The following is a 16,656-nucleotide window of genomic DNA, read 5'->3' on the forward strand; positions in this document are numbered from 1 at the left end:
TCACACATGGCCCATTTATTCTGACGCTATTCTGCGTGGTGTGGTGGACTAAAAAAGTGGTGGGTTCAATATACTTTTTGTTAGTGGCACAAACATCATGTGGCCCACATTTGCAGGGCTGCTTTGTCGTCCCTCTGGATACAGAAGCTGTTAGGCTCTTAATATGGATCCCAGCTCAGCCCCAACCCCATACGTAACCTCCAGAGCTCCTTACAGTTGAGTAGCTCAAGAGCTTAGGTACCTAAACATGTACTTAGCTTATAGTTTAGTTAGGCGGAACAGGTAGCAACACAGGGTCTGAATCTTGGAAACCTGCCTCTTCCCGGCTGTCCCGCACTAACATGCACTATCAAATTAGGCTGTGACCGGCAAATTTTATAAGGGTAGTCTTATAAAATAAAAAATACAAGGCCCATATATATAAAGTGGGTCAATTGCAGTTGTATCTCATGTTTTGTACTAGTCCTAATCCGATTAAGATACATTGTACTTGTCTTACCTAATGTCTTACATAAAGTCTTACGTAAAGCAAGGACAGGTTAAATCTCAACCCTCGCTGTCGCAAGCCTCACTATTTCCTTATTCGGCAGAAATCTTTCAAAGCTATTCATCAATCGAATCTTACCTTAAGCTCTTCAAAACTAATATCATTAAGAAGCTAAAAATCAGCTCTTTTGTTTGAATATATTTGCATCAGTTTTGCCTAATAATACGACGATATATTCGTATTATTTGATTTGCTTACATAATATAAAATATAAGAGCTCTTTTTATAAGAAGAAAAAGCTTGCGCGCTGAAGCTCTTACAGAAATCCGGCTTACAGCTTTCTAAGGGGGGTCTCTAACCTAATATGGAAAAGATCAGCCCCCTGCTTAGCGCGGTACATAATGAGCAGGGTCTTATAACAAGTGGATACGGCTTATCCTCAGAGATACTGCCCAAAAAGGTATAGCTTTACATTAGTAATTAAAAAAATATTCTATAAGGCCGGTTTTTGCTATAAGACCCCCCTTATAAATTTTGCCGGTCAGGGCCTTAGTACAACGACGCTACATTACGTGCTATATACACGCACATATGCAGTAAGTGCCATCGGATGCGATACGGCTGTCGTCCAGGCGATTAACTCTTGAATAATTCTCGTGAGAGCATGGGAAAGTTCTTCCTAACTTCCGATCTCAACTCTTTCTCTATCAAAGTCTTTGTCTCCCAATCTCTAAAATTCCATGTTAGAATTGCCTTGTTGCGAATCTTTCAATGTCACAATAAACCAACACAAACCGTTGGATAAACTCCCTTGACCTTACGAACATACCGATTTACGATTGACGATCCTATATTTGCTGTCCCTTGTTATCGTTGTTTCATAAATCAACCCAGTTCGGCGCCGACTAACACCGATCTCTTGCTATTCGCATCTGCTCCCTCAACAATCGTCTCATATTAAGCCCCTACCTTTTCTTCGTAACATTGAACACAATCGTTTTTTGTTACAAGTAACGCCAGTTAGCTACCGCTGAACTGATCCCCAACAATCCCTGTAGTCTATCCATTCTAGTACTATAGGGTGGTCCGACGCCATTATTATTTTGCTGACGCTGGCCTCTTGATTGTGTAGGTTTGCGCAATTCAGAGTTTGGTTACTCTGTTGATCAGAAACCATCTCTCTATTATTGGATACTATATTGTGTGTAATACGGCGACGGGTCACTACCGATCACTCTACCTTTGCGACAACGAAATCACCTATGCTTTGCCTTCATACGCCCAAAAATAATTGCACCGCGCAGCACAATTCATTAGAAATCGCCAGCTAGATTTGACCATCTCCACCATCCTCCCCGATATTCGCTTTTGCTAGAAGAATAACAGACCGTCGATCCGAAGACTCCCTGGGTAACAGCATATTCCTATTTGGCGGCTTTTCGCCGTTTTCGTGGTTCCAGTATGGACCAAACGGCGCAACTGCTCGTCGCAGCCAACCAGATTTATGCTAGAGCGAACGAGACGAGCAGCGATGCCGACAAACAAACTCGACCCCCTACTTATAAGGTCATTGGTATCTCCTTAGCCATTGCTTCTGGCTGCTTTATCGGAGTATCATTTGTGATGAAGAAGGTCGGGCTACTAAAAGCAAACGAAAAATACAATGAAGTCGCTGGCGAGGGTTATGGCTATCTTAAAAATGCATTTTGGTGGTCTGGTATGACGCTGATGATCATAGGCGAGATCTGCAATTTCGCCGCCTACGCCTTTACCGATGCCATTTTGGTTACGTCCTTGGGAGCTTTATCGGTTGTTATCACCGCCGTTCTCTCAGCCATATTCTTGAAAGAGAGACTCAGTATGGTCGGCAAAGTTGCCTGCTTTTTGTGTATAGTTGGATCCGTTGTCATCGTTTTGAATGCTCCGACGGAATCATCCGTCGCAAATATTCAGGAACTGCAGAAATTTGTTGTCACGCCGGGCTTTTTGACTTATGCAGGTGTCATTATTGTCGGGGCTACTTTCGTTGCCTTCTGGGTTGGTCCGCGATATGGCAAGAAGAACATGTTTCCGTACATCTCAGTCTGCAGCTGGATCGGTGGGCTGAGCGTTGTCGCTACTCAAGGTCTGGGTGCCGCCATTGTTGCGCAGGCCGGCGGCACTCCCCAGTTTAACCAATGGTTCTTATATGTCGTTCTCGTATTTGTTATCGCCACGCTACTGACCGAGATCATTTATCTGAACGTAAGTTGCTAATCATTAAATTGTGCAGAGGTGACGTTGCTGACACTTCGCATAGAAAGCGCTGAATTTGTTTAATGCGGCCATGGTCACCCCGACGTACTATGTTTATTTCACGAGCACGACGATCATAACTTCAGCTGTTCTTTTTCAGGGGTTCAAGGGCACCGCTACACAAATTGTTACGGTAGTCATGGGATTTCTTACCATCTGCGCAGGTGTTGTTTTGCTTCAGTTGTCTAAATCCGCAAAGGACGTACCGGATTCCGCTGTTTTTGCTGGGGATCTGGATCAAATTCATACAATCGCTGAACAAGAGCAACCCGAAACGGAACCCAAAGCTGATGCTATTCGTGGAGCCGCCGCCATTGTACGACGAATTTCTCAAGCGCGAATGAGAATGGAACAAGAAGAATTCCGGCGACTTCGTGAAGAAAAAGAAATGGAACGTCTTGCACCAGTTAGTGAAGATGGACAACAGTTGTACGAATGGGACGGGTTAAGACGAAGGCGAACAACGATTACTTCTAGTTTCAGGAGTCGTTCTGTGGCAACTCCGAGTCCCGTCAATACTCCAGCACACCCGCCCCTAGGCAGGTCGAGATTCCCGACCGCGGAGGAGCTGGAGGAAGATCGTAATCGCCAGATGTCTCCGAGTATACTTTCGAGCATAGCTGGAACGATTCGAAATCGAACGAAGAGTGTTTTGCTCCCAGGACATCCCGATTTCCCCCAAGGAGATCACAATCCTCCTCATGTTCAAAGTCCAATGCACCCGCTGCAGCTAACCGATATTGCTGTGCCGGGTCAGAAGTATGGAAACGAAGCCAGTCCGTATGGAGCTAGCCGAGATCATATATACGGTCTTCCGGATGGCCTGCGGAAGACCGAGTATAGTGGCGCTGCTAGTATAGCATCTAGCAGTGCTGGACGACATATTCAGTTTATGGAAACACAAAAGCCAAGTGCTAGTGCGACCTCTCTGGCCCCACCAACACCGCCACCTCACGGAGAGGTTCACTCAGCACGTCGGCAGTTCTCGTTCCAAAATGTGTTTCGTCGGCATCAAGCTGACAGTACACAGGAACAAGCGCTACCGCCGTCGAGGAACCCGCCGTCTCACCATAGGATGGGGTCACGCGGGTACTTGGACCGTCAAGCTCAAGTGAAGAATGCGACCGAGGAGGAGAGGCTGGGTCTCGTTAAGGGTGATTCCCATACCCAACCAGCACAGCCCCGATACGACAATGACGACGACGATGAAAGCGACGACTATGTATATTCGGACGATAAAAGAGCGGAGCGGTACGGCCGGGGCATAACGCATACTCCGCCCAGGAGGGGAAGTTATGACAAGGAGACCGAGTACGAAGACTATGAATCGAGTCGAGGGGGTTGGAACGGGGGCCGTAATGGTAGTAGAGATACGACACCTCATAGTTCGCCCCCACGGCCGCCAGGACGAAGTCCACCTCGCGGTGGAGATGGAGCCTTCATCTAGGGGCGGCGCAAAAGATGATGAGACATGAGTAATGTGCATATTCATTTTCTTTTTCGGGTTATCATGATGGGTACATTTTTACATACCTCGCTGGCAGACCGGTTTGTATGAATACATAGGTCATGTTGGATAGAAGAATATGCTTGCCGGAGCCAGGAAGGAAATACAAGGGTGCGGTATAGACGTTGCATAGGATAACGGTAACATGTAAACACGCGATAGCATCACTAGCAAGAGACCTAGATTTACCTGGGGGGACGACTGTATTATAGATACTACTTAGAGGACCAAGGGGAATAGCAAGACATCTAACAAGATGGATGTTCTAGAAGTTTGTATACGGGTACCGGCAACTCCCTACTTGGTTACCTTGGTACCTACGTAGCCTAATGTATTCAATGTTCCCGTCGGATAGCAAGTTACATCGCACGTCAAATGTCAGACGTCGCAAGCTTGATTCACAAAGCTTAATGATATTATTTTCCGTCATGTCTTAATTCCTGATCGTGCTCAGCCCTACCCGTCTTTAAAGTCCGAGTCAGGATTCTTAATGTTTGTCCTGGAAAGTAAGGTACCTAGGAATTTGTAACCCTTAGGAATTGATTTGCGGGTCTGACATAACAAACAATCCAGGTAGTTCCTTGTAACGACATAGATGAGACAGTGTCAGACTTGAACGCATAGTATTAGTTTATACTGATTCATGATGTATAAAGAGAAATCATATGAATTGATATGAATAGATGTGAATATGAAGCATCATGATAGATAAAGCCGTACAGCCGTATTCTAAAATTAAAAAACTCAGATCGGAAACTACCGGTGCAGCTGAAGTGCTCAGGGATGGCGGGCTCGGGGCAGCGTCGATCGAATCCCCTGTACCAAGTTCACATCATGGATACCTTGTAGATCCCTGGCAGATCGTGAGTTCCTTCTTTTAGAAGGTGGTATTTTATGCATTGAAATGTATCTCCTTGAAGTAGTATTAGTAGAGTAGATAATAGCGGATATATAGATATACCGGTCTTGGCAATAGTTCTTAACATAAGAGATCGAGTTTATAATTTTATGAATTGTGACATACCAAACATCAAACATCAAAATAATACTTACCTATTACCTACATACCGACATTATTAACGCAAACATTTTATTTGGATAAGCTCAAGTTTCATCGTCTCAATGTTTGGGACGACATACATATAGTCCTGCAAATCGCATTTCCACAATGTTAGCAGATCCATACGGAAGGATTCGCTGACGGCCTTAAACGAATCACTCTTGCGCCCTTGGCATTTCAGGGGCACGGCTCGCTTGGCCTATTGGGGCTTACCAAGTGACCACTCATCCATCCGACGAGATGAGCCACCGACTCAATCAAGGGCCAATTGATTGGGTGCATTAAGCCTGGACTCATCTCGCTCAGCTGGCAATGGTGGATTTCAGTCTCAGAGCTACGCTGCCCCATACCGACCAACTGGTACTTCCGTTCTGGTCCGTCTAATTTATACTATGCGTACATTGATCATCTTGGCACCAACCGTCCTGCAGAAATAAGAATCGGCTTTTTCGCAATCTCCGCTCCCATCGCGCACGGCAATGCCTTTTCATGCTTCCTGCCCTTAAATGGGTAGTTGGCGCATCGTCATTCATGGGAAAATCGTCGACCGCCTCGTCGTCTACGCGCGCAAGCTTGGGATGGGATGCCGAACGGTCGGATTTTCACCACAGTCAACCTAAAAATATGAAAGCCATGGGTGTAGATCGCGAGTGGTGGTTGCGCTACGTCAACCACAACCTCCTAAGACGAAAAATCGACCTCCGGCGACTGATAATCGCCATCATAGTTTTCCTCGCTCTTTCTATGGTCATTTTTGAGGTCACGCATCACGAATTATATAGGCTGGCTCCCTTTCAAAATCCGCCTCTAGCACCTGTACCAGATGTACCTGGACAATGCACAACCTGGCCTGTCGATTGGAAAGGTCGATACACACCTTCCCTTGAACGTGAGAACAACACCGTAAGACTTGAGTCTTTCGCGCCCAAGGGCGGCTGGAAGAAGCCTGTAGGTATCAAAATCGTTGCGCTAGTGTTCTACGGCCGCAAGAGAACGGTCGACTTCCTGGACTGCTATCTACAACAAAATCTGGCCGCGAACGGGGGATACGTTGACGAAATTCGATTTATGGTGCATACGAATAAGGAAGAAGACCTTGATTACCTGAGAGATCTCGTTTCACGAAGAGAAGAACATTACCACATCGTAGAGGCCAACACCTGCGAAGGCTCTTCATACGGCTGCATTTGGGACTCTATTGTTGAAGACGATACTATATACGTGAAAATTGACGACGACATTGTAGGTTGCCATTTCGTGGACAATTTTATTGCCAAGAGGGTTATCTAACATTATTATAGATTTTCATTCACCCGGACGCGATACCACAGCTAGTCCATACCCGCATCGCTACGCCCCACCCGTTTGCTGTGTCGGCAAACTTGGTCAACAGTCCCTTAACAGGCTACGAGCACTTCCAGTTAGTGTCTCTATGTTCTTCATTTTCGTCTTGTATTAGTACTCACATTTTCACAGCGTCGGTGCAATCCATGCATTTAGGCCTGATCCAAGAGAGAAGCCATCACACCCTGCTGCAGAGTCATGGCGACCATCTGACAAAAGCAATTTCCCGGAGTCAAGTTTACCGAAACTAAATATCAGCGATCTCCGCAGCATAGAGTTCAATGACGAGATCTTCCCTCCTCGTCCGTATTTTGGTCACCCATTCCTGTTGATATCAGATGACCCCTTCGACCTAATGAAGTCACCAATGGGGCTGAACTATCTGCATGGAGGAAACAAGGGTGTTGAGTCTATGTACGAAAAGGCATGGAAATCCTGGGCCATAGCGAGCCAGCAACAGTACTCGTTGCTGAAGAACCTCGAGGACAACACCATCGCCCATTACTTCTTCGGATCACCGCAAGATTTTCCCAAAGGGAAAAACACATCAGCCGTCGCGGTGAAGCACGCGGCAGAGAATAAGGGTGGTCCGGGTGCAGAGCAGCTGTACAACACGCAATACAAGAGATACAACCTCAACTTTGTGGCGTTGTGGGGTCACGACATCAAGGCGGCGCTGCCAATCGCGGAAGATGACGAGGAGGACATCACGGTGACGATCCCGAAGCGAACGCGTAGACCGTTCGTTATCGACACGCGTAGCGTCGTCGGACACCTCAGCTTTTACCCCCAGCACGACGGCGTCCGAGAGACTGACCTGTTGGATCGATGGAGGGCGTTCGCGAACGAGATGGTATGCACGCCGCAAAACCAGAAGAGCCCGTTCGATAAGAGGTGTCCTGGGTTTTAGGGGAGACGGGGCTTGTAACAATAAAACCGATACTGAAATGCAAAACGGAAATGTGTCATGATTGAGTTCGTTTATTGACGGTGTGCTCTTTGCATGTGCTCTGAATTGGTTTGTCTTGACTTGCATGGCTTGCGGGATTGTGATTGATAATTGATGTTTTTGAGATATGAGTAGGTAGGTAGGTAGGATTAGGACGTGTGGGTAATGATGAGGTCAAATAGGGGAATGTAGACCTGGAGCTGGTGAGTGTGCTGCGGAATGAGGACATGTCCTTACACCCCAAAAGGAGGCGGGGTTAGGGTTAGGGTTGCATGAGCAAACTACTTTTTAATATCATCAGGAAGATCTAGCCCCATCAATTCCACATCGCAGCTTCGTGTTTAGGAAATGTGTCCCAATGTCTGAGAATTCAAGTGGTTTGACTAATACATGATACTAAAGACGTGTAGGTACCTAGCTATTGACCACTTAGAGACTCATTCAAGGTTGAATTTGATTGGTATATCCTAGTTCATCTACATAAATACCTAGACGTTAACATATATCCCGCGTCTCGTGTCTAATAACCACAAGTCTCCTACTCTAAGCAAGACACCTCAAACTCCACGCTTAACCACCTACAATTCAAGACTTCTCATCGATCGTCTTCGGTTTAGGGGCCGTCTCCTCATCGCTTTCACGGTCCGAGTCTTTCTTCATATCGCCAAAGTCAGTGTTTAGGACGAATTCCTCCTTATCGATATGTCTGAACGTGAACCAGAAGATGACGGTGAGCGAGGCGCCGACGATGGTAGGACCGGCGAAAGCCCAGATGAGATACGGGTCGCTGATGGCCGGGGCGGTGGCGAGACCGATGGCGGCGGAAACGGCGGTCATGGCAAGGTTAAGCGATGCGACGAGACCCTTCATGTTCTTGGGGGCTCGGGAGTACGCGATGCCGTACGCAGTGACGTTGACGAAAATTTCTGAGATGGCGGTGATGATGACGGGGATGGCGTACCAGGCGTACGATACCGTGGAGACGGAGACTTCGCCCTCGGGCACGATTTGGGCGCAAGTGGTGGCGTTCCAGCCGCAAGGCGATGTCTTGTACACGAAGTATTGCAGAACGGAGTACCCGATGGAACCGACAGTGCCGAGCGCGAAGCCGAAGGTCATTCGGGAGATAGGACCCCATTTGATGCCTCGTCTTCGGAGGAGCGGGTAGATGACGTGGTTCATGAAGGGGACCACTAGAAAGTGTGTTAATAACCCTGTTGTTCTCATATAAAAGGTACAGGGTGAGACTTACTTATGACGATCGAGACGGAGTTCAAGTTATCCAAAAGATCGTTAGGAAGACCATTCGTATCCATGCCAGCAGTAAGCGCATTCGCAGCAGCGCCAAGACCGCCATCGTTGATCTGCCAGATAGGCGAGAAGAGGAAGATGCCGCAGGCCTGGAAGGTTCTCCGCACGTCGTTGACGAAGTTGTCGTCGTACGTGTAGACCTTTGTGCTGCCAGCGGCCTTGCGTACGCTCGGCTTGCCAGCCTCCCAGAAACCGGTCCGACCGATGCGCTTTAGACCGCCGTTGGCGAAGATGTCGCCTAGGACTTTGAATACATTGCCTAGGTCGGAACCTCCGGGGGGTTGCTTGACGAGGCGGGGGTTGAGGTACCATAGTAAGGGCGGGAGCAAGAGGTATAGGATTGTGGGGATCAGGTAAGCGGCCCAGTAACCCACGAGCTTGGCTAGGTATGTTGTTGGGATACCGAAGCAGGCGCCGATGTTAATGAGCAAGTCTGGTGTTTTGAGATGTTGTGTTAGTATTTTTGAATTCCGTTTCTTGAGTGTCTCCTATACTAGGAGTATGCTTCACTTACTGCCACAACGTTAGCTATTACACACATCAGACGAAATTTTTATGTTGTTATACATACCAAAACCATAACATAACGGAATTAACCGACTCTTCAGGGTCTACGATGACTTTCTCGCCGCTCTTTTCGGTGATAACGTGGGCGACCTTGTGGGGGCTCTGGTCGATGACGGTGGGTGAAATATTCGGCTTGAATTGGGCGGCACCGATAGATAACATATCTGTTATGTATTAGTAGGCCATACAGAAACCAAAATTATTGCGAGTTTGTCCTATCGTTTGAGGAATAAAGCAAGTGAGTGAAAGATATAACAACGTACTACGAAAATATTAGCTTTATATTCAAAGTCACCCTAATACGGGAAGTTTGATACATACCAGAGAGACAGAGCGAATGGGCCAATGGCATTGCCAGAGAGCAGAACAGGCGGGAGCGCGGAGATGATCATGATAATATGAGCTACGCCACAGATGCCAACACCCCAGCAGATCATCTTGAAACGACCATATTTTGTGTCCGCGAGCCAGCCGAAGTAGATGGGCAGCGCGTAAGCCAAAAACTTGAATGCTTCCGTCATGGCAGTTGCTACGACAGAGCCTTTTCCAAGAGCTCCCGCGGTAAGCTCACTTCCCGGCGCCGTGGCTCCGGTGCCGTTACCGTCCGCTGGCAAAGGGGCTCGAATGAAATTCTTGTAGACTTGGTTGCCTGTTTTTTTTTAAAAAAAAATAGTTAGTTTCTGAGATTTTCGTGGTTGGAAAAGGGGGGGGGGACGTACATCCGTAGTAGGAAGCACGCTCTGCGAATTCGACGGCGCATAGGTAGTAGCAAGTTGCCGGCATCTTTCCGGCGACGCGCCTTAGAGTCGACTTCTCCTCCTCCGTCGGGAGGACAAGACCGTGGAACGTCTCACGGCCATCTTCGTCGACGCCTCGCTGCGAAGCACTAGGCGAAGACTTCTCGTCGAGCCCTTTTTCATCTGTGGAGGCCCGTACCGCGCTGACGGGGGCCACGACAGTGGGGATGGTGGTGGCGGTATCTAAAGATAATGCATTAGCTTCTCAGGGGAATATCAATGGTCGATCTTATCACGTGGTTTGTGTGTATGCAAGGGGGCACGTGACTGATTCAGTCGGTAGCCAGTCATAGCTTTTCTTTTCTTTGATTGTTTCTTTATCCTTTTCTTTTTCAAATAATTGTAGACCTGTAAGAAACATGTGCGACTCACCCATTGTAGAGTTCTGCTGTGCAGGAGAGTAGAGACTTCGAGGCCGAAGAAACAACTCTACCGTTCCGGATTCGCGCCTGAGATAAGAGAAAAGGACGAGGACGAGCAGAGACAGAAAGATCGACAGACTGTGGTAGATGTAACGCTGCGTATCAAGAGATATATAACATTCTCGAACAGCCGACCAAGCCAAGAAAATACGATAGCCACTCGTCGTAAACCGTCAAGGCTTGTCTGGATCATCGTACCTAGCTTATCAGCGGCATACCTTGGACTTTGATCTTCGCCTGGCTATCCTAGCTATCCTAGCTTCCTATGTAGACGAGGTTATCCGCAACAGCGCGTTCAGTGGGGGGCACGACCCGATTCCCTGGCTCCTTATCCTCCCTCAACTTCCAACCCGATCACACGATGCGCGGGCTTGTCAACGACTACGGCAATGCGCCAAGGTCCTTGGTATTGGGTAAATTCAAATTCAGACGCTCCTTCCGACTAATCCTAGGCCACCTCCATGCCGACGCTTCTAGGACGATTTTGCGAGCGCAACCCATACGAGATTGGTATATTACGCAGTGTCTTTAATTGACACTATTACATGGCCAATTATAGCGCATACACTTAGTAATCTGCCACGTTTTCGGGCTCATGATCGTCTTCGAAATCTAGATAAGTTGGAGTCTCGCTTCTCCAACCCAGCAAGAGTCCCTGATCGCAAAGAGCCCCGGGAGGTTGACCTTATGCCGTTTTAGGTAGGTCGTTGGCGATAACGCAGAACCCTTGCTTTGATCCACAAATGAGATTGGACATCTTGCTGATGCGACGTAGGATTCTTGCAAGAAATAGAGGTATGATAACATATTCGCTACCAATCGCGTTTGTTCTTAGGTCGTCCCAATTCTAGAAGCAGGTCTTCCCCAGCTTCCACCATGCAGGGCCATAGTCTTGGGACCTAAGTCTCGGCCGAAAATGGAATCAACCCGCGTGTTTTCTCACCACGCCGCCTTGGATATAGAGCCGAGTTGGTTCGTGATATTGGATCTATGTAAGAATCCTATACCTACCTGCTATAAATGTTCTAGCTGTCCTTTTTTCGTGGTCAGCACAAGAACTTAGCTCATGTCAAGCGCCAACGTGAGCGCCTAAGGAATGCACTTCTTAGATCTTGGCGTTATTCGCAAAAGTAACGACTTCATCTCGGAAGATCTACCTCTTCCTATGCCTAGAAAGCTTGTGAAGCTTATCGTCCGCATTTCTGGCCCGCGCCGCTACTTGCCAGTAGATGCCCGCAGTCTAACGACCTAAAATATACATTATTATGTTTACTAGACGACGTTGAAAGAGACATCTAGAGAGGAAAGCTGCCTAGTAGTTGTTCGGCCAAGATATAAGCTATGTGGTGCTAACGTGCCTAGACTCTTGGACAGCCTTGGGGACGAGCAGAAAGGAAGGCACATAAGATTCTCTCCGAATATTCTAGCTTCACGTTAGTGCTAATTGTTGATGGACCGTCTAGTTTAGGAACAGCATGCATTAGTACCTAACCTGGGTAGGTATACATTGACTACGTCTTCAGCTTGACGATACTGAGCCCCTTGGTTACAGAACAGTCGGTGCGAGGAAAGTTGAGCGTACTATTGGATTGTTCGTATTTCATACCTCCTGGCTAATATGATTTCAATTTGGTTTCATGATTATCTAAGTTGATACTTAATAGGATAGGTACCTCCTATCCAAACACTGATTTCGCCTATAACGGTTCCCGTACCCGCGATAACGATCGTCAAGGTTTCGAAGAACTTCTATCCACGATAGAGTCACTACCTAGGTTAGGTACCTAGCTATGATTCGTTTTTCTTTCGAAAACAGAGAATACAAGTTACCGAGTAGGTAAAATTTACTAGGAGCTCGCAATTCTGCGATCGATTAATCTTCTTTTTGAATAAAACCTGTTTACGTCTGTAAGGAATTTAGATCGCCAGAATGACAGAAAATTGTCATCGTTATGCCTAGGTATTGCAACTCTCTTCAGTGCATCTATTCTCATCAGCGCATAGTCAATCTGGTAAGCACAGTCTATGATCTGAGACAATGAAAAAAATCTTTCTTTGAAACCTGAAATATTCGTCCATTAGATTAGCATAATCGGTGATTGACTTCCTTGTTTCTTCGGTAAAAATCGTAATCTTGTTCTTCAATCTCATCCCTTCATCTTTCATCGCGAGAATCATTGGCCGGAGTTCCATAAAGGAGTGATAAAATGAACGTTTCCTAATACGTGACTGGTAAAACGATCCCAGAGCTTCTCTAATCGTCGCTTAAGGCGTACTGCTAACCCTCTTGATATACGCCGTTTGGTATCATTGTCCAATAGAGGTTTTTCTCTCTTCGATGTTCCAGTCCATTTCGTATCTAGCTGTGGTACCTTAGACCTTTTGCGTGCTTGCTGACGGCGCTTTCTGTCATAATTTTGTCAACGAACTGGGTCGGTTAGAGTCTCATAAGCTTCTTTCAACTGAGTGAAATTATAGTTGCTAGCTTCGGAAGGAACGTTCTTCATATAGGGATGATATTTAAAGATTAATGATCGTTTGAATGTAAAATTGATCTCGGTTTCGTTGGCATTGCGAGTCACATTAAGCACGGTGTAGAAATCCGGCTTCTCGGTTTTATGGTTACTCATCTCTGTTAATTTTTCTCAGTGACTGTTATTTATCGGTTGAAATCATGTTTCAACCAGTGAGTTAAGAGGATATTTATAAGAGTTACAATGAATGATGAACCATCTTTCGGTTTCTGGATCAATCGAATTGATCACGGAAAGGTTAGCAATGAACCAATGATAGAACTTTCCAGCATCACACAGTACCTAGGCAAGTGTTTAAGATATAAGGACAATAGCAAAGTACTTAGTACTTATATGGCATCTTTACTACCTAGTAAATTCAAGATATCGGAAGAATGCCTAGGTATCTAGAAGCTTAAATGCCTACCTAATCAGGTAGTAATATATCCTACAAGTATGATGTTCGGGTTCGATGCTTCTATGTTAACTAATGTCCTTCCTACGTACCTAGGTTATTATATAAATGAGGGCCTTACGAAATGGATAATGTTGCTATGTGTTTAGTAAGTCCTTTCTTTGAAACGGCCACTATGGATTGTAAAGTTTTCGGTATTTAGTAGTGGCAAGGAAGAGGCAATGTAATAACGTGCTTGTGTAGCATACTCCCACGAATACAAGACGGGATATAAAGCCCTAAGATATGTCGGGAGAAAGGGCATGTGGTGGTTATTGCTCTAATATAATAACTATTATCCTGCGAGTCTACAGCGGGCTAGCTGCTATTACTATCATCCACCCTATGACACTATTTTCAACCACAGACTTAGTCCCCGACGACATTTTATTGAAATTAAAGCTTCAAGAAGGGCAGGTCTCGTTGTATATAAAGTTGGGGTTATATAATGCTTAAATCATGTCTGTTCAGTATTAGAGTCGGTGTTAAGTACTTAGCATTGCTGATTCTATACGTATCTACTGGATACTCCTTATAAGAAGCTAGGGATACTAAATCCAACCGAGTCTCCTTTTATCAGATAAGGCATTCTCAGTTAACTCTTGTTGTTTTGTTCACATATCGCCAGTAACGTACCGAGGTTGCATATAGGTAGGCATAAGGCGGTACGGTAGGTAGTTACTGATTATAATAGACGCACTAGTATCTACCTCTAGGTATGTGTCAGTTTAAGGGGTACTTGACATTTGGAAAGTCTAAAGCGATGTCTAATGGCGACCTGAGTATCGAATAAGAGTTAAGAATAGCTTCGAGTTTCTACCTCACACCATAACAAAGATCCAAGCCATGTAGTTTCCAATTACACCATTTATGAGCCATCCATCCTCTGTCACGTACACTTGGTAGTATTAGTGGTTGACCTTGACGTCGGGTGACCGTTGTTTTTTTTTTTTAGCTAAGTGCAAGACTTTATATTAAAAGTCGCATCACGTACTTGAATTTTTCATAAAAAGAAGAAAAAAATCGAAGGATCTCTTTGAAGAGATGCATCGGGAATTGAGCCCGATGCGGGGGTCGAACCCGCAACCTTGAGATTAAGAGTCTCACGCTCTACCGATTGAGCTAACCGGGCAGATTCTGGACTAATCAGATAGTCACATGATTGGGTATAGCGGCTCTTATACCGAGAACTTCTTGTCACTGTGACTATTGCGACAAGAGGTCCCTAACTAAACAAGTTAACGACGAAAACTTTTCATATAGGTAGTCTTACTAAAATAGGTAAGTATCACGTTGCGCAAAGTAAACCGAAACACCTCTGGATTGACAATAATATCGTGAAAGTCAAATTATCGTCAGAGCATGGCTCGAACTTGGGTAAACTTTCACCTGAGAAAAACATGGAACCACGGTTAAACATCTGAGAGTCCATGAAGTGAATTGAAATGTTGATAATTTCTTATTGAGATTTGAATACTAACGACTTTAGTTTGGTTAAGGTAAATTGAGTTTGACTGATGCTTATGTTTCAAGTATAACCACCTCTCTTCCGTATGAGACTTCACTACTCGTGCGGCATCCAGTGATATCTAAATTTGTTCGGCGTCGCAAAAGTGACCTGGCGGGTATATACCTAGGCATGTATATCAACGCTTGTCGTTCGCCCACATTTTGCCATCAGCATGGACGGCTGAAGCCGAGTTTTTAACTTCCAACGTCCTAGAAAGTCAAGGGGAGGAGGAGGCTTTCCTTCTGACGGCGCTAGTGTGTCTATTTAGACGCCGTTTTTGTTAGTCTTGTTGAGCAGGCGGAAAGCACGGATGAAATCGCTTCATGGTATGCGATCGGCCCTCCTAGTGCGAGATAGTCTTGCTCAAATTGAATTGGACCATAAAAAAACAAGACCTGACGCGGCAGGTTGACAGCTTTTGAAAATTATCGAAACTGGGCACGTGGTTGGGGAGGATAGGCATTGACCAATGATTTTCCTATGCTTGGACTTTATAATAATGTAATAGTCCAAAATACGTGCGTACACGTTATTCTGGGACAGCCTCGAGTTCAAGTTAACCTTGTAGTCTTTTATAAGTTGAAGAGGGGACGCTAGTCAAGCCATGGCTGAGGATTGGCGTCATTGGTATTTGAAAAGAAAGTTGTGAGGGAGATACTAGGTATTAAGCGAATAGAAGTTTATTGAAGGCTGGATTCAGTTAGCTAGCCTCAAATTCTCGTCGTCCCGGCGTTGGATAGACTAAGGTTACTGCAATAATTCATGTAACGTCGTGATGAGAATTTCGGATCAGCGATGGCGACTCACGTGCGAAATGAGTACCGCAATGTCGGAATGTGGGCAGTGCGGAATGTGGAACGTGGGGAGGAGGAGGCTAGAACTGATTTTCATGTTCCTGACGATCATTCACCACTGATCTGACGCATCTACTGATTGTCAAATGTTACATGTAACATACGTGCAACATGGGAGGGAGGGGAGACTCTGTAGACTCTGCAGACTCTGTCAAGAAAGCGCGAGATTATAGATATGGCGACTGAAGATGTGAACGTTGTCAGTTTCTAAGTGGAGGAAATAAACCCGTTTTTGAGCATCGGAAATGCTCAGAAGAGAGAATCTCGATGCAAACGTTCGAGCTTAGATCTTTAATCTTTACGAGGGTAACCCAATTCATAGTTGTAGTCGTCATTTTCAGCCGCATGCCCTCCCGTCCTTTCGACCTATGCCGATGCATTGTAAGCTCGGAAAAGCGGATGCGGTATGCATGTCTGCGATTCTGATATAATCTTAACATACGAGTCTCGAAGGAGGTGTAGTGACACGCTGGCCTCGTAAAAGAGGAGACAGTTTTGCGAATACTATCCAAATGCCGAACAGATCAGAGTATCGAATTCGGAACGCTCGAGCATCTTTTACGTGTACGAAGCAGCCCTGGAAGTG

At 45.9% G+C, this 16,656-nt stretch overlaps 3 protein-coding genes and 1 non-coding gene across 4 annotated transcripts; 2 read left to right on the top strand and 2 right to left on the bottom strand.

The window, feature by feature from the left end:
• Nucleotides 1-1,948: 1,948 nt before the first annotated feature.
• Nucleotides 1,949-4,229, top strand: GGS22DRAFT_184797 (DUF803-domain-containing protein; the record flags this gene model as incomplete). Its single annotated transcript, XM_047964227.1, has 2 exons — nt 1,949-2,731; nt 2,787-4,229. 2 exons carry the CDS (start codon nt 1,949-1,951, stop codon nt 4,227-4,229), a joined length of 2,226 nt encoding a protein of 741 aa, XP_047823056.1.
• A 1,651-nt stretch (nt 4,230-5,880) lies between these two features.
• GGS22DRAFT_177772 (uncharacterized protein) lies at nt 5,881-7,603 on the top strand (the record flags this gene model as incomplete). The annotated part of the gene is made up of 3 exons (XM_047963536.1): nt 5,881-6,591; nt 6,651-6,769; nt 6,826-7,603. The coding sequence occupies 3 exons, from the start codon at nt 5,881-5,883 to the stop codon at nt 7,601-7,603; spliced, it is 1,608 nt and encodes a 535-aa protein (XP_047823057.1).
• A 624-nt stretch (nt 7,604-8,227) lies between these two features.
• Nucleotides 8,228-10,693, bottom strand: GGS22DRAFT_177773 (uncharacterized protein; the record flags this gene model as incomplete). The annotated part of the gene is made up of 7 exons (XM_047963537.1): nt 8,228-8,835; nt 8,895-9,429; nt 9,551-9,684; nt 9,816; nt 9,889-10,169; nt 10,240-10,500; nt 10,690-10,693. 7 exons carry the CDS (start codon nt 10,691-10,693, stop codon nt 8,228-8,230), a joined length of 1,824 nt encoding a protein of 607 aa, XP_047823058.1.
• Nucleotides 10,694-14,765: 4,072 nt separating this feature from the next.
• Nucleotides 14,766-14,838, bottom strand: GGS22DRAFT_t17. Its single transcript has one exon. It is a non-coding gene; the product is annotated as a tRNA-Lys (tRNA).
• Nucleotides 14,839-16,656: the final 1,818 nt, after the last annotated feature.

This window comes from Annulohypoxylon maeteangense, assembly GCF_022496945.1.
Source record: "Annulohypoxylon maeteangense strain CBS 123835 unplaced genomic scaffold GGS22scaffold_2, whole genome shotgun sequence".
In the NCBI taxonomy this organism is placed as follows: Eukaryota; Fungi; Ascomycota; class Sordariomycetes; order Xylariales; family Hypoxylaceae; genus Annulohypoxylon; species Annulohypoxylon maeteangense.